We start from the raw sequence: 20,622 nt of genomic DNA, 5'->3' as shown, positions 1-20,622 counted from the left end.
TAAAACATTTGTGAAACGACCTAGTTTTAACGTGGTTTTGTCTCTCGTTCTATCACGGATTTTGATGTAATTATTACGTGTTACCGCGATCGGCAAAACGATATTCGAAGCCAATGATGACTTTTTTGCCGGAGGGTTACGTGCGTCCTTTCCTTTCCTTTCCATACTTCCATTATATTATACAAGGTACTGAACAAACCTACAACGAATCGTGTTTCGCGTGAGAGATGTGCCAGTCTCTGCAACCTAGTTTTATTCCTATATATACTATACAGTCTCTTATATAAGTATGTTTCTATATATATATATATTTCTGTTTGATACATAAGTGTCTGTGTGCATTTATGAATATGTGTATATATATATTTCTGTTTTATATACGAGTGTGTGTATGTATGTCTTTTGGGTGTTTCATACATTTGCATACATATGTATATGTGTTTGTACGTTTCATACATAAGTGTGTAAGAATGTGTGTGTGTGTATACGTATTTTAGAGAACATCGAAGGAAATATAGTACGTATTTTTAAAGCAGTGATTATAAATAAAATTCTCGTTACCACATGTGCAACTTTAGGAAGGGCATATAAACAATATTTAATAAAAGTAGTATTATAGAGGATGATGACTTAGTTCAACGGCGAATTTCGAAGACAGTACATAAATTGTATACTTCGAGATAGCAACAATAGACACTTCTATTGATTAATTAACAATTATTTTAATACTCTAACACACTCTCTTTATATTTCATATTGTTTAAACTTATATGTGTATTGGGGTTTATATATATATAGGTATTACATATTTATTAACATACTTTGAATATTAAATAATTTCGATGTGATATTCTTTTATTGTAGTTTGTCAGATTTTCTAACGATTTATTTTTTATAATACAAGGGGACACTTTTTACGTAATCGTTTGAACGAAGGAAAGGAAGTAAGAAAAAAAGTGGAAGATGAGAAGAAAGGAAGTAAGAAAAAAAGTGGAAGATGAGAAGAAAGGAAGTGTTTTTATATTTTAAAATTTAAATCATTTTTCTTTTTCTTTTTCTATTTGGTTTTATTGTTTTAAATCATTCCCTATTTACGTATTTTACATTTTTCACGAATTATGAGAAAAGTTTGATATGTTTTCCTTCCTTTTCCATTATCCTTGATAATCCAGTTTATTTCAGAAAAGTTAGGAAAAAGAAAATTTGTGAAAAATCCTGCCCGCGAATTCGTTTTTATTCCGATTTATTTTTCATGTCTCGAAATATATCTTTGCAATTCTCTCGTTCTTCCTTTGATACGTTGTTTTGTTTTTTTTGTTTATTTTTGCCAGCTTCTATTTCGAAGGATATATTATTTTATTAAACTCGTAAGTGTGTTACGTATTTTTTTTTTTGTTTCTTTTCATTTAATAGCTAAGCGAATTTAATTTGATATTCGAAGGGAACCTCTCGCAAGGTATTATATCGATTAAGGTTCACGATATGGAACCCACCAGCTGAGAAACAAATGAGTTTTTCATGAGGTCACCAGTTAAATGTAACTTACATTAGGATAATTTACGAAAAGCTTATTCTCGATTAAATTGGATATAACATCATTACATTTTTATATTTATTATTAATAATATTATAATATGAGTCGTGTTTTTTCTTTAAAATATTATAAGCCCGTTTATATAATTTCAAATATGTTTAATTAAATTTAAATAATTTTAAATATGTTTAATTTTAATAATTAATAATTTCGTTAAAGAAAAATGAGATTTGTTTAGCATCAATGATTGTATATATTATTTTTAATAATTATTGATTAGAGATACACGAAAAATCAGGCTTGTAAATTACGAAACGAAACTAAAAACGATATAAGAAAAATTGGACAGAAAAAATAATGTTCACCCTGCCCGTTCGATTATAACGACCTTAATTAAAAATTACAAGTTAACAACGAGCAAAAAAAAAATTATTTCGATTACTCATCGTTACAAATGAAATTATACATTTTTCAAAAAAACCACTCGACCAAAGCTTTTGCTTACGAGTTCATGAAAATATTATTAATATTGATTTTATTGAATGAATATAAAAGTAAAACATCCATGTTTAAATAAAACTGAATTCATTTTATTAGATATTGAACTTAGAACATGTAAAAAAAAAAATAAAAACAAGAAAAAGAAGAACAGAAATAAAAAAACATAAAATGAATATTATTATTTAAATCTTGTTTTAACAAATCACGTGTTTGGATTAACTTTGCAACGATACAGTCAAAGAAAGAAAGAGAAAGAGATAGATAGATAGATAAAATGCGAGTGTGAATGTAAGAGAGAAATAGTGAAAGGATTCGTACGTATACAACAATATTGGACTTAAAACACGCAAACAAACAAAAAACAAACAAAAAACAACTTAAAATAAATACTATTATTTAATCTTGTTTTAACAAATAGTGTTTAGATTTAATTTGCAACGATACGGAAAAAGAAGAGAAACAAAAAAAGGATAGAAAGCGTGAGAGTGTTCGTATGTGTTTGTAATAGAAAAAAAATAGAAAAGAAAGAGAGAGAGAGAGAGAGAGAGAAGCCTGCGGCGAGAAAGCTCCCTTTTAATTCCACTTTGACACCGAACAAGTTAGACACGGTACTTTATGAATATGAGTTGAGCAGCAAGAGCAACTTAGTTTACTGCAAATTTTATCTACGGAGATTGCAAAGATACTGAGATTTCTCTCTCTCTCTCTCTCTCTCTCTCTTCCTATGTCAGTTTCTATCTTTTTCTTTCTCTTTAACTTAAACGAAGGCAAATCGTTTCGACCGTGAAACAGAAAGGAAGGAGGAGGAGGAGGAGGAGGAGGAGGTGGTTCTTCAGTACGAGCAAAGAGCGGAAATAACGTCGATACGAAACTGCTTGAACTAGTGTAACAAAAGGGGGAAAGAGCTTTTCGGTTACGTGACTTCAAAGTGAAGGAGATAAATCAAGGACATAGTTTGAGAGAAGCGTCAAGTCAGATCTTTTTATCCGTTTAATACATAGATCGGGTATGACATTTCTTACGTTAGTAGTAGTAGTATAATACTGTAAACGATTTTTTCATTGAAACCTTATTTCTTTCACGGTTGGTAGATATATTCTTTACAAGGTTTGAACATTTCGATGATTTTTCAAAATGGGAAAAATTAATCGAACGTTTATCGTAAATAATGTTCATTTTCAATTAGTAATATAATATTTTCGTATTAGTATATAAAAACCATTAGGAAAAACAAAAGGAAGAAATAGAATCATATTTTATCGTATATCGTTGACTGTAATTGGCCCCATTATCGTGCTCGTAATAATTCTACGTAATAATAATAATAATAATAATAATAATAATTAATTCAACGAAACTTTTTTTATTTTGTATAACGATTTTGAAAAGACGAATAATTAAATGATTATCGAAAAATTAATTAACAAATTGGAATTATTTCTTTTTAAATGGTAAGAAAAAGTAAGCAAACATGGAAGCCATATTTTCTCGGGGTATTATTATTTGTTATCATTGAAAAATAATTCTACATAATAATAATAATAATTATTATTATTATATATTCAACGAAATCCTTTTAATTTTCCAACGATTTAAAAAAAAAAAAACAAATTATTAATAGGGTTTACAAAAAAAATTAATTAACAAACTAAAATTATATAATTAAAGAATAACAAGAACACACAGATATTTTCTTGTACATTATCATATACATTATCGTTGATATAATCTTAAATAATAATAATAATAATAATAATCTGTTCAATAAATCTTCACATTTCTTAAATCATTTCCAAAAGATAGATATAAATGGGAAGAAAAACCCCTAAAATTAATTAAAATCCTTCCTTATGAGTGATGGTTGGGTAAGAGGGGGAGGATTTGAGGTTCGAGGAAAAAAATAAGAAAAATGAAAAGGAAAAAACTGTTATTCAAAAATTGTCAAGATGATTTTGAAAAATGAGCAAAATTAATCGAACGTTTATCGTAAATAATGTTCATTTTCAATTAGTAAAATAATATTTTCGTATTAGTATATAAAAACCATTAGAAAAAAAAAAAGATGAATATGAGAAGGATGAAAAAAAAAATGATCTATATTGTGGTAATACGTTATCGCGTATACGTATATCAAGATGATTTATACTATTCGTAGAATGCAGGAAGCAGAAGAGTCCAGATGCGCAGGATAGAATGAATCGTCGGGAGGACCCGTTGTTGCGACAGCATCGCAGCCGCTTGCTGCAACTCGCCGAAGCTACGAACATAAAGCCAGGTCGTGGTAGCAGCAAGAGACGCGGTCAAAGGCAAACTCAAGGATTTACACCAAGGTTTGTGATTTAATCTAATCACTTTATCTTCCCTTTTGCCACGTTTGTTTTCCCAATTGGATACAAAATAAAACGACGACAACGGGTTAAGCAAAATCATCAAAGAATCGATCGGATAAAAAGACTCGTACAAAATAAACACCGTGTATCAACAAGTTCTCCTTTCCTTATTTTGAAACTTGTAAGTTTACATTACAGTTCGGCATTGACATTTAACTAACTTTTCGTATTTGTATTCGATCAAAAATCGGTGGTGTTTCGTCGTATATCGTACCTAGTTCAATATACCATACGTAAAACTTCGTATCACAACGATTATTCAACTATTTTCGTGATTTTTTCAGATTACATAAGTGTTTATCGCATTATTACATTTTTTTCATTGGACGCATTGTTACTGGTATTATAAGAACAATTAGAAATTAATCGGGAAAAACTTAAAATTAATATTTTCTATCGATAATACAATTAGTAAATAATTTTTCATCGATAACGGATCATCGGAATATTTCAAATGAAAGATCCTTTAACCTTTACGTTAGATAACTATACAGTTAGAAATCACATGGTCTAGTTGTTGAACATAAGTTCGCGGTACTCGTTAACTTTCCTTTTTCATTATACCCGTTAAATCGATTTGAACATTTTTTCAAGTTAACCATACAGCAACATAGATAGCAGCCCACTACCCCTCTGTTTCCCTCTTCCCTCTTTCTCCTCCTCCTCCTCCCGTTTCCCCTCTTCTTCACTATGTAGAGTATCCGCATAAATTGGCTTACTGTAAACCGCCCACGGTTTTCACCGTTCTGCATAATTAACCCCCTTTAATCTAACCGGTTACGTGCGTGTGCGTGTGCGTGTCGTTGTATGTGTGTGTGTTTTTGTACATGTATTTTTATGTATACGTATACTAAGAACGTACTTGCACAACACGTTGATATATCTCTACCTTTAAACTTGGTTCTTTATCAAGCTCTCTCTCTCTCTCTCTCTCTCTTTCACTCTCTTTCTCTCTCGTGGCTTTTGTCTCCCAGTCGGCCGCTTTTTCTCCCGTGTTATGTGCGTATGTGTACGTATGTGTGTATATACATATATTCCGTTATCTATGTATTAACCCACCCTTCACTTGTCTATTGCATTTTGAATCCAGTAGAAAAAGCTGGAACCAATGAATGAATTGATGCCAGTTTTTTACACGTAGAAAATCGAGCAAAAAGCCATCTCTGTTATCGATTGTTTCTCCTTAATTAATCATGCAACTATCAAACGTTTTTGTGTTTACACGTTTATTAATATGTATATATATATGTATATTTACAAACTTGTTATATGTGTTGTACGTAAACACAGATATTTTAATTTGAACATGAAAATAATTTTATTAACAAACAAGTTACATCGTTTGAAGGTAACGCGTGAGATTTTTTTTTCCCAAGGCCATTTTTGTAAGGGATTTCGAGGTAATGGGTTATTTTTTATGCTTTTTTTTCTTTATAGTTTAAATTAAATGTTCTTTAAATATATGTTAGCAGATGTATGCCAAGGTTTTCTATAAAAAGTAATTAATGTAGGAGATATTTTAATTTACATATCGAATAAAAACACTCATCACTCTTTTTTACAATTATTATTTATTTATTTATTATTATTTTTACTTTATTTCAATAAATATTTATTGCGTCTCATTCATATTTTAATTAATTTCTATTATACATAATAAAAAAGTATAAATTTCCATTAAACAAAAGAAATGGTGATTACCTTGAAATATTAAAGAAAACAAAAAAAAAAAAAAGAAAAAATAATTATCTTATCACAACACGCGTCCCATTTAAAATAATTTAACGTTGCAATTAAAATGTTCCATCTCGTCCAACGCATAAATTAAAACTTACAACCAAAAATTCATAGTTCTACATTTCATTGATATTTTTGTCTTATTATCTTTTAGCAATGGTGGTGCTAGTACAGGTCGTTCACTTCAGGACATTGTCAGAAGTGATCCAGGTTACACGCCTAACATAGAACACCTTGTGTTCCCTGAACGAAAGAGTAGTAATCCGAATTTAACTGGAAAATCCGATGGCTCGCCACCACCAGGTACCACCAAATCAAAAACCAATGCACCAACTTCTGGTAGATCAAGACTCGTCGAGGTCTTTGCGAAACATTATTCGCGAGGATCCTTGCAGGACACTACGATTACCTCGAGGAAGAATCACCTGAACGTAAGTGTTCGATCATTAAATCTAAACATTTCTCATTATCGAATGATTTATTTTAAAGCGTGTCATACAAAAGCATAAAAAATCGATTAATGCAATTAGATATTATCGTAAAATTGAATTATTTAGATAATTAATTACAATATGCAATCTATCGCTATATTCATTGGCTCGTTTATTATTTTATATATATATATTTCTAATCAATATTTATAATTAAATATCGTCATATACAAACCTTGACACAATTCTGACCCTATTACACATACTTACTTATCCATTTATTTAAAATCCTAACAATGAAATGATTAATTATACAAATTAATATGACCATTTAGAAAATATCGAAACAAAAACTATATTGAAAAATATCGATGAAAATAAATATCAACATTTTGTATTAGATCTAACGTTAATTTATAGACTATAGATTGAAGTTATTACAGATGGTAAGGAAACATTTCAATAGAAATTTATGAGAGTTAATAAGTAAGAGCTTCGTTCCTGTTCGTATTCGAGAAGTAGTGATCTTTGATTCTCGATGGATGGTTGGTTGGTTGGAAAGGGGCAGGTCGATGGACGAGTTCTTCCCGCTTGACGACGTACGACCAAGAGATAAAAATACTTTCATCGAAAAGAGTTGCGTAGCCGGTCGTTCAGAAGAACCTTCTTACTACGTGTTTGCTTCTCTCCCGTATTTGGAAGTAGAACCAAGCTCTCGTCGACGCGACTCACTCTCTTGCGTATGAACGCGTTTAGGTTGTACAGTGTGTCACGATAATGGCGCCCAGTTATACCTATACCTACACCTTATACATATTATACTTATACTTATACCTATAAACCAGGAGTTACCATACATTTGCATACACGTATACTCAGATCAGTTATGTTGCTTTTAGAAACCAAGGGGCCTTTAAGAACCATTACAGCGTTTCTGTTCAAACCCTCGAGTAACTTCAACTTTTCACTAACCCTTCTCTCCCTTTTCTCACACACACACACACACACACACGTATATACGTATACTCTCTTATTCTCATTTACTTACTCACTTACTCACTCATTTGTTAGAACTTACCTTGAGTTCGAATTCGAGTGCTGTTTTAGGAGGCAAGCCCCGCAAAATTATGGTGCCTTCGACTACTTCGTTCTCTTCTGTGAAAACAATTAAAACTTCTCTTTCTCTCTCTCTCTCTCTCTTTTCTTGTCTTACTTGGGCGAAGGTGCAGGTACCTTTCTTCGGTCAGACTCGAGTTAATTACTATAGTGGAATTTAATCGGGCCTATAACGCGACGAAATGACCGAAATATAATTAAAGTTGGAAAATATATTACAATGCGCGAGTATCGTGGGAATGAGAGAAAGTTTTCGAAATTTTCATCCACGTTAAAATATTGAAAAGTGGAAGAGAAAGATGAGGAATAATAAGGTATTAGATTTTTTGTAATTCTTTTTAATTTTTTTTTTTTTTAACATAGCGTTTAGATCTTTCTCTTCGCATTTTCAATTATTCCAAGACGGACGAGAGCGAACTATAATCGATTCGAAACGGGTCATCCTTTCTCGTCTCTCGGATTCACGTTTTTCCTTCATTTCATACGAACGGCTTCGCGATGATGATGATGATGATGATGATGATAATAATGATAATGATGATGATGATGATGATGATGATGACGAAGAAGACGACGATGAACGACGACGAAGATTATTATTATTACTATTATTACTATCCCATGTAGTTAGATAGTATACTTCCTATAATATTTATTTATTTATTTAACATCGTATCATCCGACGAATAATAATAATAATAATAATAAAAATGAAGAAAAATAAAAACATATTAAAAAGAAACTAAATATAATTATAGAGTACTTCGTTGGACAGCAGTAACTTGGCTCATTATCAACAACAACAACAACAACAGCAACAGCAACAGCAACAACAACAACAACAACAACAACAATTATCATCAGTATCAGGAACTTTATCTGGGACTTTATCGAGTGGCGTGGGTTCAACGACAGGTTCAACGGCAATAATCACTTCTATAGCGAGGAACACAGGATTAACAGGATTACGTTGGCTGTCACAAACTTCCCAATCCTCGCGGCAACACTCGACGGAGGAAGGCACACGTGGGGGAAGCAGCAGCAACGTGGGCGTTGTTGGGGGGCCTGTTTCGGGTTCGTCCTCGGGCCAGGCACCTGCCCTCCCACCCCGCAGAGTCAGTCCAGCTACGGACACCGGTGACATCGGCAATACGGTCACGCGTGTTGAAAGGTAAATCACGTATTTTAGATTTCTTCCTCGAATATTTTCAACGTGCATATTTTCTTTTCTTCCCTCCTGTTTCTTTTTTCCATCTCTCTTCCTCTTTCCTTTTAAAATTTACGAATAATATAGTTCATTGATCCTCCAAATTTTAATATTCTATATAATATTATTGTTTAAATTATTAACACGGATTAAATAGAAAAAGTATCGTGGATAAGGGCAAAGAGAAAATTCTTTTTCGTTGAGTTGAAAAAAAAACTACTTTGTTGGACCCAATTTATCCAGCTTTTAAGGTTTTTCTATACCCAACGGACAATGGATTTTCTTTTCTCTAGCAATGTAGAGCATTAAATAGGAATTAATTCGTACGGTGTAAACTCCAACGAGTATCTCTTTCCTGTTCTCTCTCTCTCTCTCTTTCTCTCTCTCTTTTATCCACTTTTCCGTTGTTCATCGTGTAGACTACTCCGTTGGTACATACGTCCGATGTAACTTTCATGAAGATCGATAGAACCCTACGAGCAACCACTTCCTCTCTTTCCAATCTTCTTCTTCTTCTTTCTTTTTCTTTTCTATTTTTTTTCTTCGGTGCACGTTGATCTCACTCGGTGAGAGAGCCGTAGCTTGTTTACACAGTGGAATTTAAAATTCACCAGTGAGTGAGTACTGAGAGAAAGAGTTGAATTTTCGAATAAGAAATTCTTTTCGAAAAGAAAGTTTCAAAAAAGAGAGAGAGAGAGAGAGAAGAGATTGTATCGTTCGTTCGAGAAAAAAAACAAACAAATAAATAACAACAGTACCAAAAATAGTAAATAACGTTCAGTATCAAAGTGTTCAAGTTATTTCAATGTTTCTTTAATCAACGAAGAGATAAAGAACAAATATTTCTGCATATATATATATAATTTTTTTATATATATATGAAAGAAAGAAGAAGAAAATAAATCAAGAATAATGTGTGTGTTCAATCGTGATATATTATTTGGAGTGTGTTCAGTGTAGGAGGAAAAAAAAAAAGGAACAGGGATGTCGGTTAAAAGGTAAATATAATTAATCGTTAACTGTTATATCCGTTTTATTCCTATATGAAATATCCAGAAATAGTAAGGGTGTATGTGTGCGTGCGTGTGTGTCGTCTGCACGCGCGAAACCATATTAAGCAACCTGTCGTATCGACCCACGCTGTGTTCATTTTCGGAATCTGGCTATATACCCTTATATAAAGGATGCTGTGTGCTCACTGAAATAATATTTTCGACTTTATCCATATGCAATTTATTGTACAGCTTTTCTATCTTTGTACGGTGAAAAGAAAGAAGGAATGGAAAGAACAAAGACAAGAAAATATTTATTGACACTTCTTTTACTATTTTATTTTATTTTATTTTATTTTATTTTTCATTTTTATCGATGCTTATTTATTAAATTCCACGTTAGAATTTATTAGGATTACGTTAAACAAAATAAAATTTCATTACTCCCTCTCTCTCTCTTTTTGTTTCGTGTGCTTTATAAATAAAATTATTATATTATACGTTCGTAAAAAGAAAACACAATTTTACTTCAAAGGTATGAACTCTAATATCCCCCCCCTCCCCACGTTTTCTTTATTCGTTATATTAAAATATAATTTATTCGAAGAAATTGTTGTCAATCCCCTATTATAGAAAATCCTGCTTATTAAAATTTCCATTTCAAAACGATCATCCATTAGTTTCTCACCTCGTAAATCAATTAGAAGATTTACCAAAGTTCTGCCAACCAATCTCTTACGCTTCCTCCTTCATCTTTGAACCTCGCGTTAATTTAAGTAGCTGTCAAGTTAATATAACATAATATCGTATATCCTTCGCTTTACTCCGCGGTTAACGGATAATCCTCGTACGTTAAATCTCAGCTCGTAGGAAAGAGAGAGGGGGGGGAGTAGGAGGAGGAGACTTGACTTAATATTAGGAAAAATGTTTAAATGGATTTTTCCTCAAAGGGGGAAAATATCAACGAACAAAACCCGATTGAAGATAAAATACTCGAATACAGGAATCGTTCGCGTTACTTTTATTGAGGTATAGAAGTACAGAGGTTTCACGTATATATTCTCAAATCTCACGGGATATAGGTACTCACTCACCTATACGCGTATCGTGTATCTCCGAAGAAGAGGGATTAGCTTTGTGGACGTTCCGAAGGAAGATAAATGTTCCCCCACCTTCTTACCAACCCTTCTCCCATTTCCCCTTGTAACTCTCCCCGAGCCCGCCGCTCCCCCCCGGCCCACTCTACCCCAACTATCCACTTCACCATCCGCATTTCCCACGACATGTTTATTTACCATACAACTCGGTCCTTGTTTTCTAAGGTATATCACGATCTCCGAGGCTTTCTATGAATATTTACAAGTGGTTCTGTGTGAAAGGAGAGAAAACGGTATCATCTTCCACGTTCTTAGAATATATACGTATAAATGTATGTATGTATGTATGTATGTACGTGAACAAATAGAGAAATGTTCGATCATTTCGAAAGAGAAAAGATCATCGAACGACATTGCAATGAATTATCATCGAGATAATGATCGATAACCGTATCTGAAAATGATATCGGTAACACCCAATCATCTTTATGAGAATGAGTGGTGTGGTACTTGAACGTGTATTTCATTCCAATCGAGACATCGAAGATCGATCATCGATAGACGTAGACTATTTCGGAAAGCACATCCCCTCCCTCCCCGTAACCCCCGTCCCATCACTCTCTCTCTCTCTCTCTTTCTGTCTGCACAGTAGCATTAACATCCCACCGGTATGAATATGCAGATTACAAGAGAAAGAGAAAGAGAGAGGGAGAGAGAGAGAGAGAGAGTACGCGTTGGGAAATGATGAAAAGAGTGCATTCTAGTTTTATCGTACGGCACAATCTCGTGGATGTAATAAAATGAGGGGGGAGGAGGGGGAAAAGAGAAGGCTGAGTATACCGATAAAAGTTATGCATCGGTATGAGTTTTCTCGAGGGTAATGTCTCTGTGTGTATCTTTCAAAGTATATGAGAGTGAGCGCGCGCGCGTTTGTTTGCCTGTGTGTGTGTCTGTGTGTGTGTGTGATAAGGCCTCAGACTAAATAACGCTTTAAATAACCCTGCATCCTTGGTCAGCATCACGAATTTCCAAGAAGAGAAATATAACGAAAGGGAGTTTTAAAAGAAAGAACGAGGAATGGGAGGAGGAGGAAGAAGAAGAAAAAGAAGAGGAAGCAAAAAGTACAAAAGGAAAAAGAAAGAAAATAAAAAGAAAGAAAATATGAGAAGCGTTAGGTAAAAAAAAGGGATTATTCTTTTTGTATGATACTTCACAGAGGCCCGAACTTATCGATCGTTCATCTGTGCAACACGTCGGATCCTTGGGAGGTTGGCTCGCAAGGATCAGCCTATAGCGTTAGCAGTAACAAGAGTCAGATCAGTACGAGAGGCAAGTCATCGTCGACGACGACTACATCGACAACAACCGGTGGAAGTAATCGTGGCTCTTACACAAGGGGTAGTTCGATTCCTTCGTTGAAACGTCACGATACTACTAGCTCGACGTCAAGTTTGAAGCAACATCGTCAGGACAGTCATGGTCAGGTGAGTTTTCTTCTACGAAGAACTCAAGAATCCCGAAATTGTTTCGAATTTTTCTATCGACAGTTTTGAATTTGCCGTTATTATTTATTATTTATTTGCATGGGGGACAAAAAATTGAGATTTAAATATCTAATACCGGAAGGATAGGAAGAGGTACGATTTTACGTTACGATGATAACAGGTGTCATCGAATTCCCGTCGTCGAGAAGCTGCTACGAGTGCCTTTTTATCGGGCAGTACCGGAACTTCGGGTGAATTATTCATCGGCGGCAATTGCAGCCGGGAGTTGTCACCGGTCAGATGGTGCGATCGAGAAGTCGACGGGGTTTACTTGGGTCGTTCGGGTTGGGTCCAAGTACAACAGAGATCATTGGACGAGAATCGAAGAATAAATTACGAGAGCAGTTTGTCGAGCACAGCAGCTGGTAACCTTTCCTTACCAAGAAGGGCAGCAATCAAATTGGCCGATTATCATTGCAGCAACAGCGAGCCAGGAAAGTGTCCGCAAGATTTCTCTTCGAGGTTGGATAGTCAAAGACCGGATTATCTCGCTTTGCATGGTCAAGATTACGAGTCTTGCGGTAACAGTGCTTGCACGTCACCCCGTAGCATTCCAGAATCCTTTTCGCCACCCTCTATAACACCCATTATATCGCCACCGCCTGCTTTTCAAGACGTCGTTGCTAAGAGATCTTCTTCGAGGCATCTTGCGTCGCGTAGTAATTACGGGAAAGCTCCGTTCCTGCCAAGATCTAACGCTATCGATACAGATTTAATCAGTCCACCTCCTTCGCCACCTCAAACCAATTGGAGTTCCTTGCCATCCTCATCGAGGAAATCTGCGAATGCACCGTCCAGACGTAGGCAAAACGCGACAACGTTAGCGAGTAATACTCAACAGCAACAACAACAGCAACACTATCGAATGGCTCAAGCTAAATCTTTGGAGGATCAGTCGTCCTCTAGAAGATATCAGTTTGTCCAGAGATATTTGGAGTCCTCGTCATCGTCCTCATCGTCCATGGGCTTCAGAAGTTTGGACAGTTGCGTTACGAGATCGGCAATGCCTAGGTTAGCCGAAAATACGGACTCCTCGGTGGAAGGATACGAGGACGGCGACGAGGACGATAATCCTAGCTCGTCGTTGAACCTCAGCTTGGTATCCTCCCCCGTAGCTGCTTTAAATTCCTCTACGGAATCGATAAGAGCTAACGGCGAAAGAATTTCACCGTCTAACAGGCTAACTCGTCATCATGCGAGAACCCAACAAGGACTCAGAAGATCTCCGGGATCTTCCGAGTCGGGTAAACAATTGTCCTTTAACTCTCCTACCTCTTCCTCGTCGTCTTCGAGCAGTGTCGAGAGACATAAGCGGTCGCCCACTCCAAATCACTTCCACAGACGTGGTAACGTTTCTAGACAGCATCAGAGTGCGAGAACGAGTCAAGCATCTCCGGACTCTTTACAATCTAGAGTTAGGAGATCTAGGAGTCTTCAACTTCCGGAAAAGAGATCACCGAGTACAGCTCCTCAACCTGTGAGAGAACATTCCAGAGAATCCAACGAGTCGTCCCATCGATTGATGATCAAATTACCGAGCGAACGAGGAAACGAAAGGAGCAACAAACGTTACACTTTACAAAACAGTAAGTAAATCTATCAATTATATCAGGTATGTGTATGCGTCTCAGTTTAATGATCGTCAAGATCGATCGATTTCGCGTATATTTCAGGAAAAGTTCAATCGACGGACGACGCCCTCAACGAAGAACTATTTCGCGAAGCTGAAGCTGTCACGGAATATCTCTATGGTACTCGAAGTCGCGTTATAACTCGTAACTTTGTAACGAGTCGATACGAACGTCACGAGGAACGCCGAGACGATAACCAAGAACAGAGAAGAGCCAATCAAGCTACTTACGATGTCTACTTCATATCTTCGAAACAACAACAGCAATCTCAAAAAAGTAATAATACTTCGATACAACAACAACAACAGCAACAACAACAACAACAACAGCAGCAACAGCAGCAACAGCAACAGCAACAGCAACAGCAGCAGCAACAGCAACAGCAACAGCAGCAACAGCAACAGCAACAGCAACAACAGCAACAACAGCAACAGCAGCAACAGCAACAACAACAGCAATCTCGAAGACCTAGGACACTTCAACGAGGTGCTACTACACCCAACACCAATCCAACTTGTTCCGGTCAAGATTTTTCTGTCAGTCCAGACACGAAATTACGTTGCAACAGCAGTACTTGCGATTTTTGGCCGCACTGTTCGCAGAGGAATACACTTTATTCGCCTAATCAAGGTCCACCGGTCTTTATGAAAGTCTCTCAGAGTTATCCAGCTCATCAAAGATTGTCCACGGATTCCGGGGTTCATACGAATCGTGGTAGCGCATGTTCATCGCCAGCTTCCTTGGAAAGAATGGACGACCGGGATTATAGGGAACGGGAAACTTCCAGAAAGAGTAGGACTAGTCGAGAACACAGTAATTTAAATGTCCAAAGGTACTTTTAACATCTATTCCAATGATGGATGTGAAATGTAATATTTAAAAAAGAAAAAAAAAAAAGCATTGATTTGATAATGCATGCGTTTACTTTTTATTTACTTTTAATTATTGTGTTAACATTTTGTAAAATAAATCTTCATTATTTATATAAATATATTATTTGATTTATTTTGAATAATAATTTGTCAGTATTTATAATACGTATAGAATTGAATCAGTTATTATTAGATTGATACTGAATATATTCTAATATTTTGTGTTATAAATACTGGCCTTACAAACAATAGTCATTTTTGTTCATTTTTTATTATTTCATCTAACGCACTTGTGACAAAATGAAAAATAACATTGAAATGAAATATTTGAAACAGATACCAAGACAGCAGACCTCCCAAGAGTGTGTTGAAGCAGCCGAATCAAAACAGGTGGTCACCATTGGAAGAAAATAATGCAAACGGTAGTCTGGATAAGAGAGTAATCGATCGTCATCGTGTTTACAAGAAATCCGAAAAACTGATCAGCAGCTTTGAAATGTGCGAAAAGGAAAGAAAAGTGTCCCCGGTTCAATGTGGTAAAAATTTGAATAGATCACCAAGCGGTCCTGTGGTTTCCCCATCGAGCACGTCATCATCCTCGAGCAGTGATATTTGGGTTACGACCTCGGATCGTACCGTGACTAAGAGCCCAAGAAACGTTAAAAGTTCTGGCACGTCTACGCCTATGGATGACGCAGTGATCGGTTCTCTGAAAACTTTGATGGTACCACCGAAAGATGGAATGTTGTCCAGACCTGGAAGTGCACCGACCAGGGGCGAGGATTCGTTGACCACCGACGTGACCTTGGATCCACACCAGCGTTCTCTGTCTTTACCTAAATCGTTCTTGACTCATAACACCGATAGGTAAGTACTTTACGTTATATTTTATATGAATTGACATATATTTTCTTTTTTACATTTTAAGCATGAAAAAATGTAATTAAAGAAAGAAAATTAAATCGTTATTGGAGGAAAATTATAAACACATAGAGATAGGGTTTTTTTTTTTCTTTTTGTTGTATTCATTATATATAAAGGAATAACGTATATCATTGATAATTATTTTTCATTTTTGATATTAATAAATTGACTTTGTATATTTATGATATAAAAGACTGAAATATGTGCATGTAATTTTGTAGAAATTAGTATAATTTATCTTCGATTCGGATAACGTTTATATATAATTTCATTTAAATTCGACTAAAGTAATAAGAGATTTTAGTAAAATTACAAACACGCGAATTCAAATTCCTATAATAATAATAATGATAATAATAATAACAATAATAATATTTTCTTTTTAAATATACACTTTTATTATATTGAAATTGTATTTATATCGTATCGATAAAATCTCGGATTGCATCGAATAAAACAATAAACTAGGCCATAAGAATATCGTGAATAAAATCTAATAAAAGTCGAACGAAATAAGACAAAGAAAGAAAGAAAGAGAGAGAGAGATAAAATAACGAGATACGATGACGCGAAAAGTATGAAAAAAAAAAAAATAAAAAAATGAACAAGACAATGTTTCGAACACAATAGAAACATTTTTGAACGAAGCGTTATTAACGCTATTAGCCTAAGGATCTAACAATAAATATATTATTCTATTAGAGAATATTTCCTGATGCATATTTAAATCAGCTTATCTCGTTGTGTAACATCACGTGTGTGATAAAGCTTTCAACGATTATAATATTTATCCACGTATGTACGTACATACCCATATACCTACGTCTATTTTGCACTTAGTACATGAAAAGTTTAAATCGGCTTGTTGTTTCGAACTACGAAACGACTTCATTAAGATAATAACTTCAATGTCATAAACGTCTCGTCGACCGTACGAGACACACGATACGTCGCATAGGCCCTATCTCTTTCTATCTCACTCACTCACTCATTCACTCACTCATTCTCACACTATCTCTTTATCTCTATTTCAATCTCTCTCTCTCTCACACTCATGTCAGTCTACCTTTCTCTCATATTCACTTTCTCTCTCTCTCTCTCACTTATGTCAGTCTACCTTTCTCTGATAGTCATTTTCTTTCTCTCTTACTCTCACTCATGTCAGTCTACCTTTCTCTCATATTCTCTCTCTCTCTCTCTCTCACTTTCTTTCTTTCTTATTTCCTGTCTCTGTCATTCACTTACTCACTCATATTTACTATCTCTCTCTTTGATATTGTCTCGCCAAAATATTCTCTTTCTCTTTCACCCTTCATCTCTCTCTCTCTCTCTCTCTCTCACTCTTTCTGTCTGTTCGTCGTTCAAGTTCCTCCACCTTCGTGTTAATTAATCCGATTAAGTTCGTTAAAGGCTCAAAAGTTAATTCGACGTTCGTTCGATTAATACGACGCAACAACGAAATTTAGGTCGTGTCCTAGATTATTAACACAATACGATTCTGTTCAACCTACGAAATAATAATCGTTTTGCTAAATTGCCTAGAATGTTCAACAAACATTCTTCTTTTCTTCATTTGAGAAAAACAATCACGTTTGTCTCCAATCTATGTATTTTTACATATATATAAAGAACGGTTAAAATGATATGTTTTAAAAATTATATTTTTGTGTGAAACCTAATGAAAAATATCGACTTTATTTCTGGTAAGTAATTACAAATTGTAAGTAATTACAATTACGACTGATTTTTTAATATGAACGATATGATAGATTTTATTAACGGAAGATGATATTAATAATTATTACCTTTTTTTGGTTGATATTCGGATAATTTTCTCTTTAAAGGGGATACAATTTCGAATTATATATTTATATAAAAAATATATGTATAATAGGTTCGCCCCCCTTCCCTCCACCTCCATTAGATTCGTATTAGTATTCTTGATAAGTTTAATTCATTAAAATCAATAAAGGTAGGAGATATTTGATCGTATCGTTTAAGTTGAGAAATTCTGTATTAATTATATTCGATAAATTTGTAATACGTGATTGCGTTATGCTATATCGCATATTATATCCTATAGAAATTCTGCAATGAGTCTAATTTAGTCAAAGTTTACGATCGGAACAACATGTTTGTTTCAATGATATACCCAACCTCGATGAAATTATAGCTTACGATGATAAGTTGTGAAAGATTCAACGAGATGTACGTCACACGTGTACATACCCTCATTGAATATAACAGCCAGTTAAACAGATAGAATAGAAGTTTAGATTTACTTTCGATTGTGTAATTACCGTTAGAAGGTGTTCGAAAGTAACTGTCAAGATTCCACGTTACTTACTTAACTAATATTACGCATAGAAGAATATCTAAATGTATTTGAACATAAATCATTTTTATGATAAAATATCTCATATAATATAATATTTATCAAAAGTCATTTTATTTTTAATAATAAACAAAATAATACAATCTTTTGTTGCCAAATATTTGAAATCATAAAATCATTATTATTATTTTTTTTTATTAACACTTTAACAGAAACAAAATATCATAATTTTACTGACATAAATATTAATTAATTGTTTAACTTTTTTCGGACATACTGTATACAATAACGTGTATAAGAAGTTAAAAATTATCGAATTGTTAATACGCCGACGAATGTTTTTGTTTTTTTCTTTTTTCTTTTCTAAAGGAAATTTCTAATCGGTTTCTATTTTTATTTTTCTATTTTTTTCTATTCAAGCCTAATATTTTAACGACGATCACGTTCGCATGGGTTATTCGATTGATTTAACGGTAAACGTTTTCGTTTAACCCAACAAATCCGTTGTTGAAAATACGATTCAAGTTCGAGCGAACGATTTCATTATGAAAGAGCATAAATCATTGCATCGTAGCACAGCGAAATCAATCGACGCGTGAGATAACGTCTACACATTACGAAAACTAAAGCAATCATCGAAATTTCTCGATCGAACTAAATCCTGGGTTGTTTGTAATATTAGAATAGAAAAATTATTGACACATTTCTTTTATTATACTTTTAGAACGTAGGTATGCGTGTACACCGATGGAATGATCGTTAGTTTTATTTTTCTTTTTTCTTTTTTTTCAAGAATTTTCATAAATTTTCGACCCACGAGAGATAACCCGAAATGAATTTTTTTCGAATAAATAAAAAGAAAAAACAAAAACAAAAATTAATATTGAAAAGTACCCAAGGGCACACACCGCATATTTCGTTATATTTTAAATAACGTAAAAATATGAAATATTTCTCGTTATTATTTTGTAAAACGATTTTTAAAGAGGATGGAAGAAAAATAATAATAACATTTGAAAAGTATTGAAAAGAAAAATTCTCTGCCTGTGTGGAACGTTTTTTAAAAATATTATATTAACCGATAAATATCGTTGGAATTTTATTAATATACTCATATATATATCAAATATACGAATCTCTCGTTTATTTGGATATAAAATATTGAACAATACAAATGAAATATATTGATCACTTCTATTTATCGAAATTTAAACGAGTCACAATAATTCTTGACATTATTTATCGACCAATCCGATAATTATTGCTATTAAGTGATACTTAAACAATTGAAATTTATGGACGACATTTTTCTCTTATCCCTTTTTTCTTTTTTTTTTTAACGAGGGTCGCAATCATCATCAGATGCAAAAGTAACGACCACCATAATGTACTCGGTGGGGTTACTATAGAAATAAGAGTAAGGTAAAGATAAAGAGTAAGAGAAAGGGAAGATGGGAACGCTTTGGATACTCGTATTAGTGACCCTAGTCAATGCTTTCCTTTGAAATAAAGGACAATAGGAATGAATGGAAGGTACACAGGCCTCTTTCCGGTTGGCTGTATCGCGATAGAGTGGAACGCGAATGTCTAGATTTTCAATGACAGAGCTCGATAGACTCATCGTTTCAACTGCAACGCTCTGAAATCGGAGAAAGAAAGAAATAGATACATAGATAGATAGATAGATAGATAGATAGACATATATAGAGAAAGAGAGAGAGAGAGAGAGAGAAAGTGTTCTATCGATCCTCACTGCTGCAAACGTCAAACGCGAGAGAACAAGTGTATGCGAAAGAGCAACATGGAACAGTCCGATTTTGCATACGTATGCATATGCTTATACGTTGAGAATTATTTTTTCGTGAAAATCTTTGACGTTAACCAGTCATAGAAGTTTTATCCAATTTTTGCTCGTTTCCAATAAATTTTATCCACGTAAAAAAAATTCTTATCGCAGTCGTACGCGTCGAGGAATTAGAATTACGATTGCAGCAGGATTGTTTGATGATTTTTTTTTTTTTTTTGAAGTTATACTTCTTTTGGAGCGTTGGGGAAAATGTAATGGGGAGTGGATTTTGTTCCGAGCGTCTGGAAAAACGACACCATGAAGTTTGTCGGTATTTACGACGCGCGGCAAAACGATTTCAAGTATACGGCATGAAGTTGTCTTCTTTATATTGTCTGATATATCTCTCTTATATTTAGTGTGGACTCATATCTATATTTTGATATTTTCTTTTCTTTTTTTTATTCTTTCTTATATATATATAATAATTATTTTTTTTTTTAAGTTATTTTTTTGAAGTTATTT

At 34.1% G+C, this 20,622-nt stretch overlaps 2 protein-coding genes across 4 annotated transcripts in view; both read left to right on the top strand.

Annotated features, from left to right (window-relative positions):
- The first annotated feature begins 4,228 nt into the window (after positions 1–4,228).
- On the top strand, positions 4,229–14,805 carry LOC122520933 (serine-rich adhesin for platelets-like). Its single transcript, XM_043641262.1, has 8 exons — positions 4,229–4,365; positions 6,317–6,593; positions 8,468–8,523; positions 8,605–8,880; positions 12,222–12,489; positions 12,671–14,135; positions 14,223–14,456; positions 14,783–14,805. Exons 1-8 carry the CDS (start codon positions 4,229–4,231, stop codon positions 14,803–14,805), a joined length of 2,736 nt encoding a protein of 911 aa, XP_043497197.1.
- Positions 14,564–20,622, top strand: part of LOC122521219 (spermatogenesis-associated protein 13) — an 85,517-nt gene continuing 79,458 nt past the window's right edge. For all 3 annotated transcript variants that reach the window (XM_043641749.1, XM_043641748.1, XM_043641752.1), the window contains exons 1-2: positions 14,564–15,012; positions 15,389–15,919. In XM_043641749.1, coding sequence (XP_043497684.1) covers positions 14,825–15,012; positions 15,389–15,919 — 719 coding nt within the window. In that variant the 5' untranslated portion in view covers positions 14,564–14,824. The remainder of the gene's footprint in view (positions 15,013–15,388; positions 15,920–20,622) is intronic.

The sequence above is a fragment of the Polistes fuscatus genome, unplaced genomic scaffold (assembly GCF_010416935.1).
Source record: "Polistes fuscatus isolate 324 unplaced genomic scaffold, CU_Pfus_HIC Scaffold4, whole genome shotgun sequence".
NCBI classification, from domain to species: Eukaryota; Metazoa; Arthropoda; class Insecta; order Hymenoptera; family Vespidae; genus Polistes; species Polistes fuscatus.
This window is presented reverse-complemented; position numbering and strand designations above follow the sequence as displayed.